Source organism: Porites lutea, chromosome 1 (genome assembly GCF_958299795.1).
Source record: "Porites lutea chromosome 1, jaPorLute2.1, whole genome shotgun sequence".
NCBI classification, from domain to species: domain Eukaryota; kingdom Metazoa; phylum Cnidaria; class Anthozoa; order Scleractinia; family Poritidae; genus Porites; species Porites lutea.
Window position 1 is genome coordinate 39,864,307 of NC_133201.1, and position 17,956 is coordinate 39,882,262.

The 17,956-nt window shown below is 38.5% G+C and overlaps 1 protein-coding gene across 1 annotated transcript; it reads left to right on the forward strand.

Annotated features, from left to right (window-relative positions):
• Positions 1-6,414: 6,414 nt before the first annotated feature.
• LOC140938478 (ciliary microtubule-associated protein 3-like) lies at positions 6,415-16,512 on the forward strand. Its single transcript, XM_073387958.1, has 9 exons — positions 6,415-6,506; positions 6,583-6,719; positions 8,986-9,084; positions 10,007-10,120; positions 11,690-11,709; positions 12,905-13,031; positions 13,984-14,096; positions 15,418-15,493; positions 16,089-16,512. Exons 1-9 carry the CDS (start codon positions 6,488-6,490, stop codon positions 16,152-16,154), a joined length of 771 nt encoding a protein of 256 aa, XP_073244059.1. The 5' UTR covers positions 6,415-6,487; the 3' UTR covers positions 16,155-16,512.
• Positions 16,513-17,956: the final 1,444 nt, after the last annotated feature.

The following is a 17,956-nucleotide window of genomic DNA, read 5'->3' on the forward strand; positions in this document are numbered from 1 at the left end:
CATGGCGAAAAACATGTGTTCAAAAAGTGGGGAAAGGTTTTATTTCCCTCGTTAATCAAAACTTGATAAAGTTTAAAATTTATTATTTTAAAATACCTTGAAAAATAAGATTTTTCTCCGTTAACTTAAATTAGGCTAGAAAAGGTTGAGTACTCGGCTTTGAAAGAAGTCACCCGCCACCCTGCGAAGGTTTTATCCCGCTTACGAGAGAGGACTGAGAGTATGAATGTTTCTCCTAGACTAGTTCTTGGCTGTTTTTAACGATTACATTCTTCGGGATTGTGAGAAAAAATAAATATTTTCTGAAAAAGGCATCATATATCCTAGTCGTGTCTAGATTTGTGAACAAGAAATGAACAAACAACATTCTTAAAATTCCTTGCAGCACTAAGCTCTCAGATCGTAAGTAGCTGCAAAAAAGAAGGTTTCCATATCAGTGTTAATTGACTAAAGGCTGACGAAGCAGTTTGGTATATTGTGTAAAGGGGACAGTAACACTAATTACTTTACCCGTGAATTGGAGGCTCTTTTGTAAAGAGGATCACCACAATGGTCTTATATTGGCAATAAAACAACCAAGAGAGACTGTCTTGAAAAATCCAAATCTCTAGTTTTCCTTTTAATTTCCTTTAGCAACAAATGGATTATCGCTAAATACGTATTCTGCCTCATGGAAATTTTAAACAAAATTCCAAAAATTCTACGCGCTGAAGCATCAAAGAACTTGAAAGCGCAAAGTCAATATTTAGAATGTCTAGTCTTGCTAGTGGGAAGGACAAACGGCTCTTTTAATAGCTTTAATAGCTTGCTTTTTCCGGAGTCGGTTAATCCTATTTCTCCTCTAACATCAGATTAAGTGAATGGAATGGCTTTGCTCTCCAACCCAAAAGCTACAGTACTTCTTTGCACTCCTGTTTATCGCTGATTGCGTGAAGTTTCGGCTGATCAAAAAAAATAAATAAATAATAATAAAAAATAAAAAAACGCGATAAAAGTACAGCAGTTGTACTTGTGTCGAGTGGGAAAGTAATTGTTTTTCCGCAATATTGAATGGTTATTTAGAAAATGTATCATATTTGCATTTTGTCGGGTTAAAGCTTAAATATGTCACAACTCGGCAACAATATTTTCTTTTTTATCATGCATGGACCACAGAAATTGGTCCGATTTTACAGTTTGATGGATTGACTCACATTTTGGTTACAGCGCACGAACATAGCTAACAAGAGATTCAGTGAACAAGTCGATTCATCATGGCTATTATCAGCCCTGTACTATAAATTTCATTCAGTTAATGTTCACTTCTAGAAACTCTTTGTAACCTGCCATTTTTCTTTCTCAAAGCTTGGAGAACTAGAAAGAATACTTAACATGAATATCCTGAGAGGATGACAGGAGCTATTTTATCTCTTTTGACAATACCTACTTAACATTTTAGCGCTGGCCAAGTGAGATACCACAAAAACCATAATCGCCTGTTCGTGGAGAGTGTATCAGACCTCGAATTCGAGTCGTTGACTGCAATACTCGCGGCAAAGCAAGATACTCGCAGCCGAGAATGTATTTCTACTGAGGCAAAACGTCGTGCAGCAGGGACGAATATAACTAAGTCGCTTGTCTAAAAAAATATGATATTTGATGGCACTTACAGTTGAATTCCACCGTCTACATGTCTGCATTTTTTTATCTTATGTTTTAACGGATCGCCATTCTTCTCGTCGAATAGTTTTTCGACTATGAAACTATTACTTGTTATTTTCACTTTTGTCAGTTTCCCCGTGATTACTCTGTTCATTTTGGTCAAAAAGTGTCAGTACGAAATGAATGTCCTCTTCAGGAAAAGTACCTCGCTATATATTGGACATTATTAAAAAAGGAAAGATTGTCATCTCAAGTTTTACTTTTAAAAATATTTCGAACACTTGTGTTTGCCGGGCTTTATGCCAAAAGGGAAGGCTAACGCGACAATTACTTTACTCATTATGTGATGTCTACAAAAATAATCTCAGGAATTTTTTCAACTACCGTTCATTTGCGTCAACACTTTGGTTTTTATAAGCCAAATAGTCTAAATAGTGCGGTTACCCTGACTTTTATCCTTAATAATAACTCAAAACAAAATAGATAAACTGATGGTGGGAAAACAGTAGTGCCCGCCATGACACAGCTCCCTGTTTTCCCTCGCAATTAACTGTGGCCAGTTTCTTAGGCATGCTCACAACCGTCCGCGCCCAATTAGAAGCCTGCGTAGAAAGTGTTTCCGATCGAGTCATAACGCGCGAAAGTTTGCTGTCGTTAATTGTTCTTACTTTCTCGACGACCTCGCGCGGAAACGCTTGTTACGCGAGCTGACCAAGTATTTGGCTTCATCAGTCAGGGCCAACATTCCAGTTACTACCTAGGGCTGATTTAGACCCACGAGCTGATGTAGTCCTAGTGTGGAATGGAATAGGCTTTAAACGGGGCTATTTTGGCTTAGATTGTGTTATGGCTCCGTGAGAGGCCTTGAATCAGATTATGACTTGCAGGGCTAAATAGACCATTTCCGAGTTGCTCCAAGCCTCTGTTTCAAAGCGACGCTATAAGTGCGAAACTATTGATATGAAATTTATTTCACGACAATGAAAGGAAGAGGTTTAAAAAGTCCTTTTCCTCCAGAGGCTGGAGATACAATAACAGTGTTCTCGAAGAAAGGGAAATTAGTTCCGTGAATCGAGAGGAAATTGGGATTGACAATTGTTTGATACTCGGGGAAACGAAGTTGGTTCATAGTTGGTTTCAGTTATCTCAAAGTTCGAGAAAACTGGGGGTTCACATCTTTTTCCGTGTAAGTCATCAATGTGAAAATATTCTATTTCTGAAGCATCTTTCAGTTTTACCTGATCTCGCCCAGCATATTCCTAATTAAGTACATTCCTAACCATCTCCGTACTCTAACCACTTTAAAAGGGCCTATGTAACGAAGATATTGCTGTTTTAGGTAAATTCCGTGCTACAGTCATTTCTCGGGCTTAGGCTAAACGTCGAACGTTTCATGAGACAAACCAAACCTAGTGAGTTAAGTTCATGAATTAAGAGTTCGACGTCTGCTCAGTTAAGTTCGTCTGAACTATGATCATGAGGTTGAATAGTCCAACACGTTTGGCTGCTCAGACGAAAAGAACGTTTGAAGATCGTCTCCAGGACAAACGTCGGTCTTCACATGCGACGAACTAAACTAATAAATAAAAAAAAATTGTATAATAATATATTTTTTTAAAGAATGGTTTTTAATACAAAGAGAACTCACAACTCTTTTTAGAGAAATTTCCCCGAAAGAGCTAAACAAATGCCTTCAAAAGTTTTATTTGTCGGTAAGAAAACGCGACGGCCGTTCGGTCTTTGCGCGCCAAAATTATCCTAGAAAACAAGACGAATGATGCGTTAACTGTAAAGGTACTCGATCGTCTTAAGACCTCGAGGGACTGCTGTCTCGGCTTTACTCGTGCATGATCCACTGAACAGAAAAAAAAAAACCAGATTTCTATTAAAGTGTAAAACGTCCCTGGTCAAAACTATCTTCTAGCCACTTCACAAAGCCTCAACAGATTTTCAGCCCTATTGAGACACATTAGCTTGAAAGAGTCATCAAACAACTAAACAGGGACTTTGTAAGGGCTTCTAGAAGCCTCTGTCACTCTATCGTCGGCGGTGGAAGACTAGTCCTCATAGGACTAGCCTGCGATTATAGCCGTTTCTCCTTGCTCCTCGTCGGAGAAACGGCTGTATGCGAAGGCAATTTCATATGATCTATTTTACAGTGGCTTTTTATGTTTAACTAAAAGTAGGGACAGGCGGACAGAATAAGAGGTAAACTGAAAGTACACAACAACAACAACGAGCTTTATTTCCATGACCATACAAGTTCATACAGTATTGCAAAAGCATTTTAAGAATCAAAATTACATCACGGGGCAATTACACGATCCGCAAACAAATGATCCCCCTCCAACCGAGTGATCTTTTTTTGTCTTGATCTGAAATCATTCTATTTTTAACTAGTTGAGCCTCTCCCCCGGCCGTAATAAGTTGAGGTTTTTGGCCGTGGTAATGTCAGTGGTGTTTTCGAATACATTATTGCTCAATTAACCCAAGAGTCGAGTTCTTAGACACATCACAGAGGCCAAAGATGGGGAAGTACCGGTAAGTGCGTGAGTATGTAGAGTACTGGAAGCTACTCGACAAGCGAGTGAGTCAGCTATTGACTAAGTAAACAAGAGCACCGGGTTGTAAGCTCATTCATGTCTTTAAACAAATACTTCCTTATTTGAACAAACAGATGGCAAATATGATAAGGCAGAATTTAAATTCTCCGCAATACAGGAAAATTCGAGTAAAAAACTCTGTCTTTTTTGTGAATGATGACCGCTCGGTACAAAGCGATTGGACTGCGCGGATTATAATACTATTGTTCTCCAAAAGTAAGTAAAATTGAGGGTAAACTCACAGACATCAGAGGGAATTAAATCATTCAACTGCGTAACAGTTTTGAGTATCTCCCAAACACTGCCAGGCTACCTCAAGTTTTTGTAACATGAATTGATCTCTTTGAAAAATGCTCAGTTTTCTGACGGCTACCCAATTAAAGTTGCCCCAAACTGGCTTTTCTTAACAATTTATCTCTTTTTGCTCTTCCAGGCCAAAAGCCGATAAACTGGACTCATTTGTTTTCAAAAACAGTTTAGAATCCGCATTTAAATAATCACTTGATAATATTGTTGCTAAATACGCTTAATCATCTCCCCTGGATGGAAAGCTAAGATTAAACTTGATCAAGGTCAAGCTGGACTGATGATCCACTTACGCACGTTCGTCCATATTATCCAAATAAGAATTTACTGCTTATCACCAGGATCTTCACCTGAGACGAATAGTAGGATAAGCAAGCTTATTTTTTTTACATAACAGCATTTTTATGGCTGAAGCCTCAAGGGGCTGAAAAAGCTGCTGACAAAAATTGTACGTAAATTCAATGATGAAAACGATCGAGGGCGTATTCACATACCGTCACGGCGGTCATGGCATACCCAGATAATATTAAAATGTTTCCGTTAGGAAACAAGCACCATTCTTCGGTAGATATGTTAATTCATCACATATTTTCATGAAAATTCCCGCTCTTGCCGGAGTGGTTACGTACACCATCGTGATCGCCGTTACGTCATTTTTGTGTTTGCGGAGCTACATAATGTTCTTATCCCCGATCGAAAGTCATGTTCCTGTCTCGAGAATAGTCAAGGGAACTTTTTCTTTTCGAGGCGGCTACCTGCTGGCCACAAGGTAGAATACATTTATTTATATTTGGCCTCATCCTCCTTTACTATAAAAATAAAATAGCCATATATATATCCACCTCACCTGGGGGGCCACTCGTTCGTCTCACACAGAAAAAATGGCCCTAATCCTACCGAGCCCATCCCCCAAAATCATTCGTAGAAAATAACTTATGCAGAGTGATCGTAATACGAACTAGAAGTAAATAGCAAATTAAAATGTACTTTAATACTTACTTAATGGTCCTTACTGCCCGCAATGCCTGCTGGCATTACGTCCTCCACTTCTTAAGGAGCTCGTTACATGTAGGGAGGAAGATCCTAGTACCAGGAAGATCCTAGAAGGCGGATCAACTTTACGTTGGGTTTTCATGCAGAAATTTGGTCCGTGTGGTGCCCAAATATAGAAAGTTTGAGAAGGAATTAAAAATGGCGGGCGACAAAAAGAAACATACAATTCGGGCCCTTCTGCTCTCTGAACTTCCTTTCAGCAGAATTATCACAATAATCAGCTCGTGGTAACGCCAAACGAAATGATCGGCCTTTATTGCCGTGATTGGCCACTGAACGACCCGCCGCTATTTTTGTCGGTTTTTTTTTTCTTCCCAGTACTAGGATCTTCCTTGCGAAGGCAGTTTACATGGTGCTAGGATCTTCCTAGCTGACAGGTAGGAAAATCCTAGTACTAGGAAGATCCCAGCTCTAGGAACAAGTACAACTCTTTGCATGTAAACCGAATACAGAAAACACATGGCGCTAGGATTATCCGCCTTCTAGGATCTTCCTCCCTTCATGTAAACAGCCCCTAATCGACCCTAAGAAAGTTCTTCAGGTTCTTAAGAAACAAAAAAATTTTTGATTCACCCAGTTACAACTATGTTTGTAAACTCCCTTTGGTGAAATTACAAACATATCTGGAAACTTTTTGACGGATATTTATACTCTCCGACTCTCCGACTTGCCACAAACCTCAATAAACGAGTTTCAAAGCAGAAAAGCTCGCCAGGTAGCGCAAGTGTATTCGTCTCCAATCTCTCTCTAAATTTAGAACCTCTTGTGCGTCTACCGTGGTCAGCGGCTGTAACATCCGTTCTCATGACAACAGAGCACACTTTGCGGCAAACAGGAATGTTGGTAGTTGTATTTGACTTTTTGGCTAAAAAAAACCTAGAAAAATGATGACTACAAGCGACGGTACGTACACCAGTAATTGCAAAGTGAAATCAGCCCTAACATCAGTGAATATCTGGATGCATTTTGTCTTTCGTAGGTCGAAGAGCGGTTGCTTTTGGAACGACTCTTAATCGTGAACTCCTACCGATGAAAGTGCCGCCAAATCGCTTTGGAAATGAGCTTGGCTTACGTGGAGCTCCAAACCGTGGTCCAGGATGTTATGATAACGCTGAGGTAGTAAAAAAGATGCCTGTTTCATGGCTTTTTGTATTTTTTCTTCAACAGCCGGTAAATTTCTCTGTGAACAAGCTTTACGTAAGCTTTCCTTAATCTGCGTGACTTTCACCGATTGTGTCCTTGTGATACGAGATTTGGAATTCTTTTTTCTTTCCCTAATTATGTTCTATCGAATCGGGTGAAGGTGTTTTCCTCAAGCATCCTTGAAAGATTGTGGGACTAACACTAACCTCGATGCCTTTATGATGTGCGCGTCTTGCATGAAAACGTAGATTGCGCCTTTTCAATCTAAGGTGTTTCACTAATCACGCGGGGAGTTGGGTGGGGCGGGGGGGGGGGGGGGGGTCAGGGTACTCAACCAACGTACTGAGGGTTTGAAACCCTGATCCAACCTAGGCCAAAAACTTCCAAAATACATCCCTTGTTTACGACACCATGCTCAATTTTATTACCCTGACCAGGACAAAGGAGAAAATGCATGCAGGCTTTTTTAAAGCCATTTTCATCAGCAATCGCAATAGAGCAAATTCCTGTTTTAAACTTCTATATACTTGAAGTACAAACACAATTTATCTTGCGAATCAAATCAATCGTGAAGGCAATACCCTGTTGACAACTCACACATAATTATATACCCTGTTTAGGACAGATCGGACTCACACAAAATTCTGTCTAGCAGCATATCCCCGTATAGGCTATATAAGGGAGTACTCCCCCCAGGTTTCAACACAATCACCCACAAACCATCGCAAAACAGAAATCAGCAATTGTATAACAAGGTAGCTGGAAAATAACAAGACTTCTAGACAGAAAATAATTAAGTATTTTTACCTCTGAGGTTGTGCTTAAGGTATACTTACAAACATACATACATGTTTTTTATTTGGAGTCTTATACAATTAATAGTATAACTTATCAACTATTTCCTAATAACTAAAATTACAAACAACAAAAATTTCTCACCATGCATGGCTAATAAGTTATAAATTAATTAACTCCTGTTTGGGTAGGAGTGTGCTGCTGAAGCCGTCAAATCCTGTCTCCCTGTTTAAGGCAACATACTTTACCTTGTGACCCTGATTCATTTTGTTTTACATTCATTTTTTTTAACTAACCATGCTCATGGAGTTAATTTTTTGAGAGGAATTGTTGGTACCATAAAGTCACCAGTCCAAAAAAGATACCCTGTTCACGAGGATAAATAATGAAATATTTGTATACCCTGTTTAAGGCTCGAGACCCTGAAAAGCATCGGGGGGTGGGGGGTATACTTCCTTATAAGAGGCTAATGGGGATGGGCTGCTGGATGGGGTCACATTTTCACGACTGGATTGACTATAATGGGGTCGTTTTTGATAGAGTTACTAGAATGGGGTAGCACATTTTCAGATTTTTGGGATGAGACAGTTCTTCACATTATTTTACGGTTAGCAAACGTACCAGAATTCTTTTACTGTAGGCGAAAAGTAAAGTGTTTTACATTCGATTTAAAAAATGTTGTTTCATTTTAGGATTTATAAGGTAGATACATAAATAGAAGGTGACTAAGTTGGGATCGCGAAAATTACATTTGCCCAAAAGTGACTAAGATGGGGTCTATAACTGGCCACAAAATGTAGACTATAATTTTTCCCCGGGAAAAGCATATCCTGTTCAAAGGCACATACATGTACAGAGTACATGTACTGATTCACTGATCTTGTTACCTCTCCGTGCTGTGTCCCTGAAGCATAAAAATCCTCAGACACAAAATAATATTCATGGCATGCATCCCGTAGGACGCAAAGAAATAAAGATTGATTGATTTGAAGATTTTTTGGCAGAATATCCTGTTTGTGTGATTTTTGTGGCTGTTGCGTCTAAAAGATGTGTATTTATTTAAGTCTTTTTTGGGCTTTAAATATATAGAAGGTCGATATTTTAATTTCAGTAAACTGTAATAAAGGACCTAATAATGGACCTACATATAACTTAATTTTGTAACAAAAATCACTGCTGGTTTAGGTCAAATAAGAGAAATGCCCCAGCTCCACTCCCTCAGCTTGATGTTTCCATTGCCAATGTCTATTAGATATATTTTATAGTGCTGAGAGGTGGATTTTTTGTTAGCAAGGAGCACTTAGTGTTTTTTAAACAAATTCAAGAAAACTTCCTTTTGAGGAGTTGGGAGGTCTTCTGATATGTTTAAAGATTTTGTGCTCTCAGACAAACAAATTAAAAGCTTTACTTGTATTGATTTCTTGTTGTTTTACTAATATGACAGGTGAGTGGCTTCATTTATGAACTTGATGGAAGACCTGTTTGTAAAAGAGGCTACTCAGTGGGTGCCAGAACAGCTGCTAGATTTCCTAAGCCAGCTCATGTGAGTGTTTCTTGTTATATGGCATACAATGAAGGTGAAGAAGAAGTGCATTTGTTCGAAGTAGCTCATCAGGCTAGGGCAAATCCTGTAAATGCTCGAATTAGTGCCTTGGCCACCTGGTTAATTGAGTTGTATGGTACTTCTTAAATAGAGCAGTTCCAATAATGCATTTGCTGTCATGAACTTAATAAAGGTAAGCACCTATGTGCTCACATGGATATTTCTGTCGAGGAAATTAGAAGCAAACCCGTGCGATGTTGAAGAACATTAATTTTGTACTATTACGAACGCCACATTCTTTAAAAGTACTGTATATGTCTTGTATATTGTATTGAACCTCATTTTTTCTTGAGGAAGGGGGCAAGAGGGTGGCGCTTATTTGAAGGGAGGTGCTTATTCCAAATTTTAAGCCTTAGAAGGGGCACTAATTTGAAGTGGGTGCTTATTTAAGCTGGGTGCTAATTTGAGCATTTGTGGTAATTCTACATTTTAGTACTCTCCCCTGGCTGGCATGTCAGTCTATTGCATGGTAATACCCCCAGTGGTATTTGAATTTACCAGAGGTACCCATGTATTTATACACCTGGGTGAATTAACTTAAGGCCTATAGAAAGTAGCCAAATTTTCTGCGGAAAGTAAACTTAATTTTTTTGCTGGCAGACAGTGCTTTCTGAAAGCTTTAATGCATCATTATCTTTACCATTGATCACTGCTATCTGGTAATATGAAGATGACTGTCAATTGGCTATAGGTCACCTAACTTCTTTCTCATGTTGGCTTAGTGAATACCGGATCTAGACAATTGCAAGGCTTAGAAAGTTTTGACTTTTATAGTCTCATTTGAAATCCCTGATTAATACTCTTTGGGTGTTCAATTCAACATTAGTTCTGGCTAGCTGATTCTGTTGTTTTCTGTTACTAGATGGATGTTCCAGGCCCACCTACTTATCAAGAGGTCATAAGCAAGCCGATTCACTTTGATGAAGCATTTAAACCATTTAATGTTGGTGCAACAAGGTTTCCAGCAATTAACAAGGTAATGCATGTTGCATATATTAATTTTCTAATTACTGAAAAGTGTATCTTCTATTACAACCAGTGCTTCAACCTCGTTCCCAGGGTTCTCTCCTACCCACCCCCATGGAGCGAGAGAGAGAGAGACCCTGGGAAACGCTGGTCACGTGTCTCCCAGAATCTGGGAGATTACAAACAAACGATTTGGGGGAGGGGCAGGTAAGTGTGAGATTTGTCTCTACAGAACGTAGACAGGTCAGTGCAGCAATCAAACTGTGTACCTGACGCGATCTTGAACGCGGAAAATAATGAACAAAGTCCTTTGACAGCGAAAGCGTAACTTCCTGCAGAATATCTGGATGTTAATCGGATGTTTATCAGCGATGCTTTCATTTGGCACGTGCCACGGAAATCGCGGAGGGTTCACCGTTTGTGCAGTCAAAAATAATTTAGGTATCTTGGTAGTAGTATCCATACCGGAACACACTAGATTTGAATTGCCGTTTATATGTTGTGGAGGCCACTTTAGAAAACAAATGTACAGTATCTGTATGTGTTTTCAAGACTACTGTTATGCAAGGCGCCGAAAAAATGTATCAAGTGTTGTTGTCCTCACCCGCGACCTCAAACTGCCTCGAAGCAATTAACGGGAAGAGAGAATATGCGGCTCGGACAGTCAGATGTTTAGGTATGCTTTAGAGGATTTTTAGAAATCACTGAGCCACATGTGTTTTTAAATAAAGTTTCCATATTGGCCATAAACAAGAAAGCCTTTTGCTTCGAAGGTTATGTTGTCTGTTTTGTCTCTGTTTGTACTATTTCCTGTTGTCTTACATGTCGCCCTGGTATATGAAATTATTTTTATCCTTGATCTATTTACCACTTTTCTTTTGCCGCATCATGACAAAGGTTAGGGGGTGGAAAACGCTATAGCTTTCTGTGAAGTCACTAGATCTAAAATATTACTTTGATCGTAAATGTATTGACTGAATTTCTTCCTCTCAATGTAACTGCCATGTTTTGTCTCGGGTTTTGTCACGCCGAACCGCTAAGACCGCAAAATGGTGTAGGTTTATTTGGCCCAACTACCAGCCGCTGTCAGACAAACATTGAAACTTTTAATATAGAAGTTCAACATACAGGGATTTTACCTTCAAAAAATTAACTCGCTTGTGTATAACTCAAGATCGTAGATTTTTAGCGATTGGTGTCATCGTTAAACCGGCGACAACGCTAGTTTTTGATTCCTTCTCTGGTAATTCCCTTGTTTATCTGATAGTTTTGTTTAGGCAGAAATTTCCTTTAGTTTCAGTTATAGCATTAGTAGGGTTGGCAAATCTATCTTGCTGTTGCGATCACTGCGTGAACGTCGCGAATAAACCAGACAAAAAAATGTGAGACAAAGGACTCCTCCCTCAGAAATAATTTTGTTCTGGAGCCACGTGACCAGCGTTTTCCAGGGTCTCTCTCTCTCTCTCTCGCTCCATGGGGGCGGTAGGAGAGAACCCTGGGAACGAGGTTGCCAATGCTTTGCCTGTCATTTTTCAAATCAATACATGTGTGGCTAACAAAGGAATGATTTTTGTTTCAGGATCATGGTGGACATCCTGGGTAAGACAACTTTTCAATAAAATATTTGTCTTCAGCTACAGTAACGTACTAATGGTAAAAGTTATATGGGTTTATAACGTGGCTTACACTCCATTTGAAGCTTTGAATCCATCGCAGGAAAATAAACAACCTGCCTTCACTTTCCAGCTCTGTCCTGTTGTTGCTTTGTTCTTCTGGAGGCTAGGTTTACTCTTTTGTTATAAAATGTAAAATTTACATATTATAGTAAAGGACATTTTATTTGGTTTTCCTTTAATTTTTTAATACTATCATCATCATTATTAGCAGCGATGACTTTTGGAACTTAATAATTAAGTTCCAAAAGTCATTATTGTATCATTTGCCATACCTATTTTCATATTGTTTCTTTTTGTCAGTAACCTAAAAATCCTTACATGCCCATCGGTCAAGAGCTGATGGTCTATTTAACAATTATTCCTCGACCCTGAATGGGCTCATGGACTCAGCTGAGTTCATGAGGGCGAGAGGAATAATAATTGTTTTAGTAAAATCCAACTAGTTGGTCAAAAATATCGAGAATCAAAAAATTTTAGCTAGTTAAAGCCACGGCTACTAATAGGCTATAACATATAGCCTAGTAGTAGCTCAACCAATCAGAATGCGGCATTGATAATAGACCACTAGTTGGATTTTACTAATAAAGGATATAAATGTTATAGGTTAAATTTTATTCCAGGGTAAAATTTTCAACCTTGGTTGATTCTTAATTTTCTTACTGATCTTAAGGTGAAAACAAAGAATCAACCTACAGGTTGAATCAAAATTAATCTGAAATCAAATTTGTTCCGTTGCATAGAAGTGAAACTATGGTGCAAAAATGGTGCAAAAGTTTTTCCCTTAATTGCAGGCACCTATTGTTATTAGGAGCTGATATTAAGGCTTCTTTAATTCTCATGTTATTGCAAAAAAGCAACAACAACCAAACAAACAAACGTACAAATTCACCACAGTTATCTTTTATCAACAGTATAGCTGACTTTTATCTAGGTCATAGAAAATGGCACCACCCAATGTGCAAGATTTTATGATGAAACCACTTGCCTATGGCATAGCTTATGGTTAGTGTCTTCTGTACCAAATCATGAGAAAATAAAGCAGCTGCAAAGTCTTAACTATTGAGAATGGACATTTGGATCATTTAGCCAATGATTCCTATGTTTAATTTTGACTTTAGACCTGGTGCTTATGAGTTTGATGCTAAAAGAGACAGGAAAGTGAAGTTCCATGGCTCATTTGGTGGACCACAGACACTGATAACGTCAGTTGTGATCAAGTGTAATGAATTTGGAGAACCAGATACTGTGAGTATTGCAGACAGATATAAAATATTGCATAAATTAAAGGTGACTGTGACTGTCCCTTGTTGTTCAAAAGTTGGATAGCGCTATACATCCAGCAGAAAAAATTGATTCCTAGTATCCAGCAGATAAGTACTGCTATTAGCCCGTTAAGCCCCAATATCCAAATACAAATTCTCCAAACTGATCTTCATACATTTCCTTAAAGAAATAGTTAAGAGAATTTGTTTGCTGATCAAGGCTTTTGCCATCAGGTGATCATTTCATTAATTCTCACAACATTTTCCCTTGATTTGTTAAGAGAAAATTGACTTTGGTCACTCTTGGGACTAAAGGGTTAACAAAAACAATGGCATTATCCAGTGGATAGAGTTTTTTTAGTTGATAGCATTATCCTCCTGTCAAGCGACTGGGCCCTGGTTCATTTCCACAGCCGGCTTTAGGCCATTTGCATGGTGACGATGTGTCATTTTACTACCTGAGAATCATTCAGGGTTTTGCCTTTTTCTGCTGATAAGAGTTTCCGGAGTTTAAATCCTGCTGGGATTATCAGATTTAAATGTGAAAGAAGAAACAAAGTGGATTGTGGTAGTCGCATGGCAGAAAACCTGCAATGCAGCACTGTGAGGTTAATCCTATGTACAGTGTATGTAGGAAGGACGTCTTTCATGTGCAGATCTTTAGGAAATCTTAAAGGAATTATTTTTGGACAAATTTAACAAATATTGCGCATGCACAGTGGTGTGACTATTTCAATTACCTCTTGCTTAATTTTCACTGTTGCAATCTGTTGTGGGAAGGAATAATGATATAGTATGATGGAAATGTGTAACTCAGAGGGTGAAAGTTGTGAAACTGGAACAAAGGCTTGTTGTTATAACGTGTTCATGCATTTTCATTGAATATGGTATTATTTTACCGTATATTAGATAATTCTGTTTTTCTTTACCCTTAGTGTAAATCTTGCAGAAATCCTCCAGTTGGAGATTATTATGAATACAAAAAAGTTCACCTTTGTCGCAAATGCTATGATCACCATCTAAAAACAGGAGAAAAATATACTAAAAGGTAAGATTCTGTAGATGCATCTTTTATTTTAAAGTCGTAAAAATTAAGGTTATAAACTTTCAGTGATTATAAGTTAACCCTTTCACTGACAGGGTGAATGATGATGTCTTGTATTGGGGTTCTAACTTTTGAGTTTAGGAAGACGAAGTTTTGCATTGTGACCTTTCAAGTGAAGTCGCTAGGACGAAACACCCCTTGCGGCGTGGAACGAGGAGAGAGTTGAAAAGTGAAATATTTTTCAACACGAGTAGAGAAAGCGGCCATGTAATGTTCTGTTTATTAGAGCGGTTTTCATTTGAGTGTTGAAAAGTAATTGGTTTTGCACTTTCTACACGATGCGATTGGCTTAAAAGACTCGCGCCACCTTTTCATCCAATCAGAAGTAAAACCAAAGCCAATTGTGACGCGCTCGCATGCATTTTCCCGCGCTTTGCGTCAGCCGCATGTAATTACTTCGAGTTTTGATTGGTTCAATGTATTGTCTGTGTCCTATGTGATTGGCCAGAGTAATTACTTTGGTTTTGGTTTTACGACACTCAAACGAAAACCACTCTATATTAAACACTAATGAAATGCCAAACCATTTCCCTCAAATATTTTTTTGCTGCGAAAGGCGCAATTTATTATGTAGCCGTAGCAACGGTGATCTTTTCACAGGTGAAATAGGCTCGATTTTCGCCGTCTCCCGGGTCCGGTCTTTGATCCTCCCTGAAGAGGGGGATGGGTGTGGGCTCATTTTCCCGAACAGCGGCTGGTAATCGAGCCTACAGGTGAAAATGACATGTTATTTTCACGTATGAAGATATCATGTTTTCGCGCGAAAGCTCATCTGGTATGTCATTGGTGTTTATATAATAGAACAACATTCTCAAGTTATTTAACAAGCGTGTTTTCATGGACATCCGTTATCTTGAGTTTGTCCCATTTGTCAAATGTACGTCAAATGCGTTAGTAACGTCATTTGTAAAAGGGAATTTTTTCAAAAAAACCCTAGTTACAAAGGTAAGCTGACCTAAACTGCTTGTTACACTAAAGATGATGGATGTCCTTCAAAACATCAATGTCATTCTACATGTACAGTTATCCTTTCGGATCAGCGCCTTGCACACTCAACTTAAAAATAAATGTCGTAATTTTATGAATTACATTATAAATACTAAAAAAGCTTTCTTTATTGCTTATATAAATTGCTGCTGCATTACATTTCAGCTGCAAAAACAATAAAAATGGAAGCGGCTGGGGCAGCAGCGATTTGTTGCTATTAAAAGCAGTCGGTCTTCTTGCGTTTTCGCCAGTAATCATACATTCTTTTTTTTTACAGTTATCTTCAGTCATTCTGCAAAGTAAGGGATTGTTCAAATATTCATAATCACGAAGGAACAAACGCTAGATTAATGGTAAGGTTATTGATAAGAGAACTTAGCCCTAGACCAAACGTCGAACTTTTCGTGACACGAACCAAACTCTAATTTGGATCGACCTAAATTAAGTTAAATTAACTTAATTAAGATCGTCTGTTGGGTCAGACGTCGAACTTAAAACGCGTCGAATCCATTGTAATACATTTTTTTAATCTATTAGTTTAGTTCTTCGCATGTGAAGATCGACGTTTGTCCCGGAGACGATCTTCAGACGTTCTATCCGTCTGGCTGTAGCAGACGGACAGAAGACGTGTTGGACGATCCAAACTCATTCAGACGAACTTAACAGGGCGAGACGTCGAACTTTTCATAAACAACTCACTAAGTTTGGTTTGTCTCCTGGAAAGTTCGACGTTTGGCCCAGGCCTTAACGTGCATAATACATATATCTTATACTTACAGTGATTTTAGTGCAGACTACAGTAAGTTTATGCTTTAAGTCATATAAGAGAACAATTTTGATGGGCGATTTCGAGCGTATCTGAGAAGTTACTGTACGTCAACAGATAACATTAATCTGGGTTGTGCGATTTTAAGATCTGAATGTAGCACCGTCTTTTGATCTTGACAGCTTAAAACAGAACGGGACCTCAAGAAACAAAGATTTAGAGAAGCATACATGAGCTTGTACTTCTAGAAGAATTATGCAAGAAGAAAGACGTTTTCCGTCCACTACTGTACTGATTTCGAGGAGACTGGGAAAGAGATAAACGCATCGACTAAAACATCGTAGCGTCGTGCGATATGGTTTTAATATAGATATGTAGATAATGAGAGGGAAACACATTTTTGTACAATATGAACTCAAGTATTTCTTTTGTAAATATATGCTATACTTGAAGTAGGGAGTTTCTATTGTTAAGTGCATAGTCAATTAATAGGCCCTGTATATCAAATTGTGTAAGTGACATGCGCATAACACCCATCCCACACTCAAATATCAATTGAAGCAAGTCTTAAAACGTTAATAAAACCATCGAATTATTATTTTTAAACTGGATAATTTATTGACAGATGATGGTATTTGCTCATATTAAAGGTTTTTTGAACATTCGGTTGTTTCTCAAAAAAGAAATAAGCGCCCTGTCCGGTTTTCCCCCTTTCTCGAATAAGCCCCCCCACCCCCTTTGAGGTAACAAAAGTCAATAAGGCCCCAAGCGCTAAATCGAATCGTTACGGTACTTCAAGGCCCACTTCAGAGGCTGACTTTAGACGGTACAATTTCAGGATTAAAATCCAGTGATACGAGCGTTTTTTAAGAAAATGGATGAGGCCGCTGCTCTCACTTTGTACAGACTAATTAAAATACGTTCTCCTGGCTTTAAATGCCAGGCGAACCATCTGTTGCAATTTGCCCCAGATGAAATTGGTACATATCAAATGATATTCCTATTAAATACGTAGAAGCTCGGGTTTTGCTTGGAATATGTATCAAGTTAATAAAAAGAGTTTCAGAAGTGTAGAATTCAAGTGAAAGACAAAAATTGAACTCTAAGATCAGTTCAAAATATTGAAAAGTGGGTCAAAATTCATAAAAGAAAAGGAGAGTACTCGTACTAATAGAACAGAAGACCTTTACTCCCTAACCGTCTTTAAGGACTCTCCGTTACTTCAGGATTCAATAAGAGCTAGTAAATATGTATTATAACATAGCGCGCGTGCTTGCCCTATATAAGTCCTATTGAGCCGCTATGAACAAAATCTTTATTTACGCACGCCCGTGCGTAAATAAGATGACGTGAGCATTTTCTTTTTATCTGGCTGCAAAGTACAGTTGTCGTCTTTTAAGCTGCAGTGCAGTTTTCCTTCTCTTTAAAATATGGAAGAAACCAGCGAAGAACTGCCCAATTTTTCCATCGGCATTGACCTTTTAGGTCCTGATCCAACAAGCAGCAAAAATAAAGCCGAATTAAAAAAAGTCGCAAGTTGCGCGTTTCGAAATTTGTCGGAAGACCAGTTGCAGCAAATTTTGGCCGAAAGACACTCACTGGGAACAGAACAGACACCAACTGGTCATCAACAACATTTAAGGGTAAAATTTTCGTTTTTATTGTTGTTTTTAAATTTGTTACGCACTTTTGTTATCTCCGGACAATCCGACTGAAGCAGGAAAATTTCTCTCGCAATAACAACACAAATTACACAAGAAGACATAAATTTATTACTCACAAAAACAACTGCTGCCAGTTCTTCTCAAAAAGCCGTAATGACCAGCCAATGCTCGTAAATGAATATAAGTTTAAAGAAGGATGACAGTCGTCTTCGCTAAAAACATGTTTTCTGGATTTCGCCGAGCGAAACGTAAACATCTTTTCAGCAAATCCAAACCATACTCCTCGACTTCTTACGAACATGTTAGTAATTTTAACTTTAGGTGAACTTTAAGAATCTTTTACCTTTGTTTCTGCTTAGCTTCCATTGATCGTTAACGAATAAAGA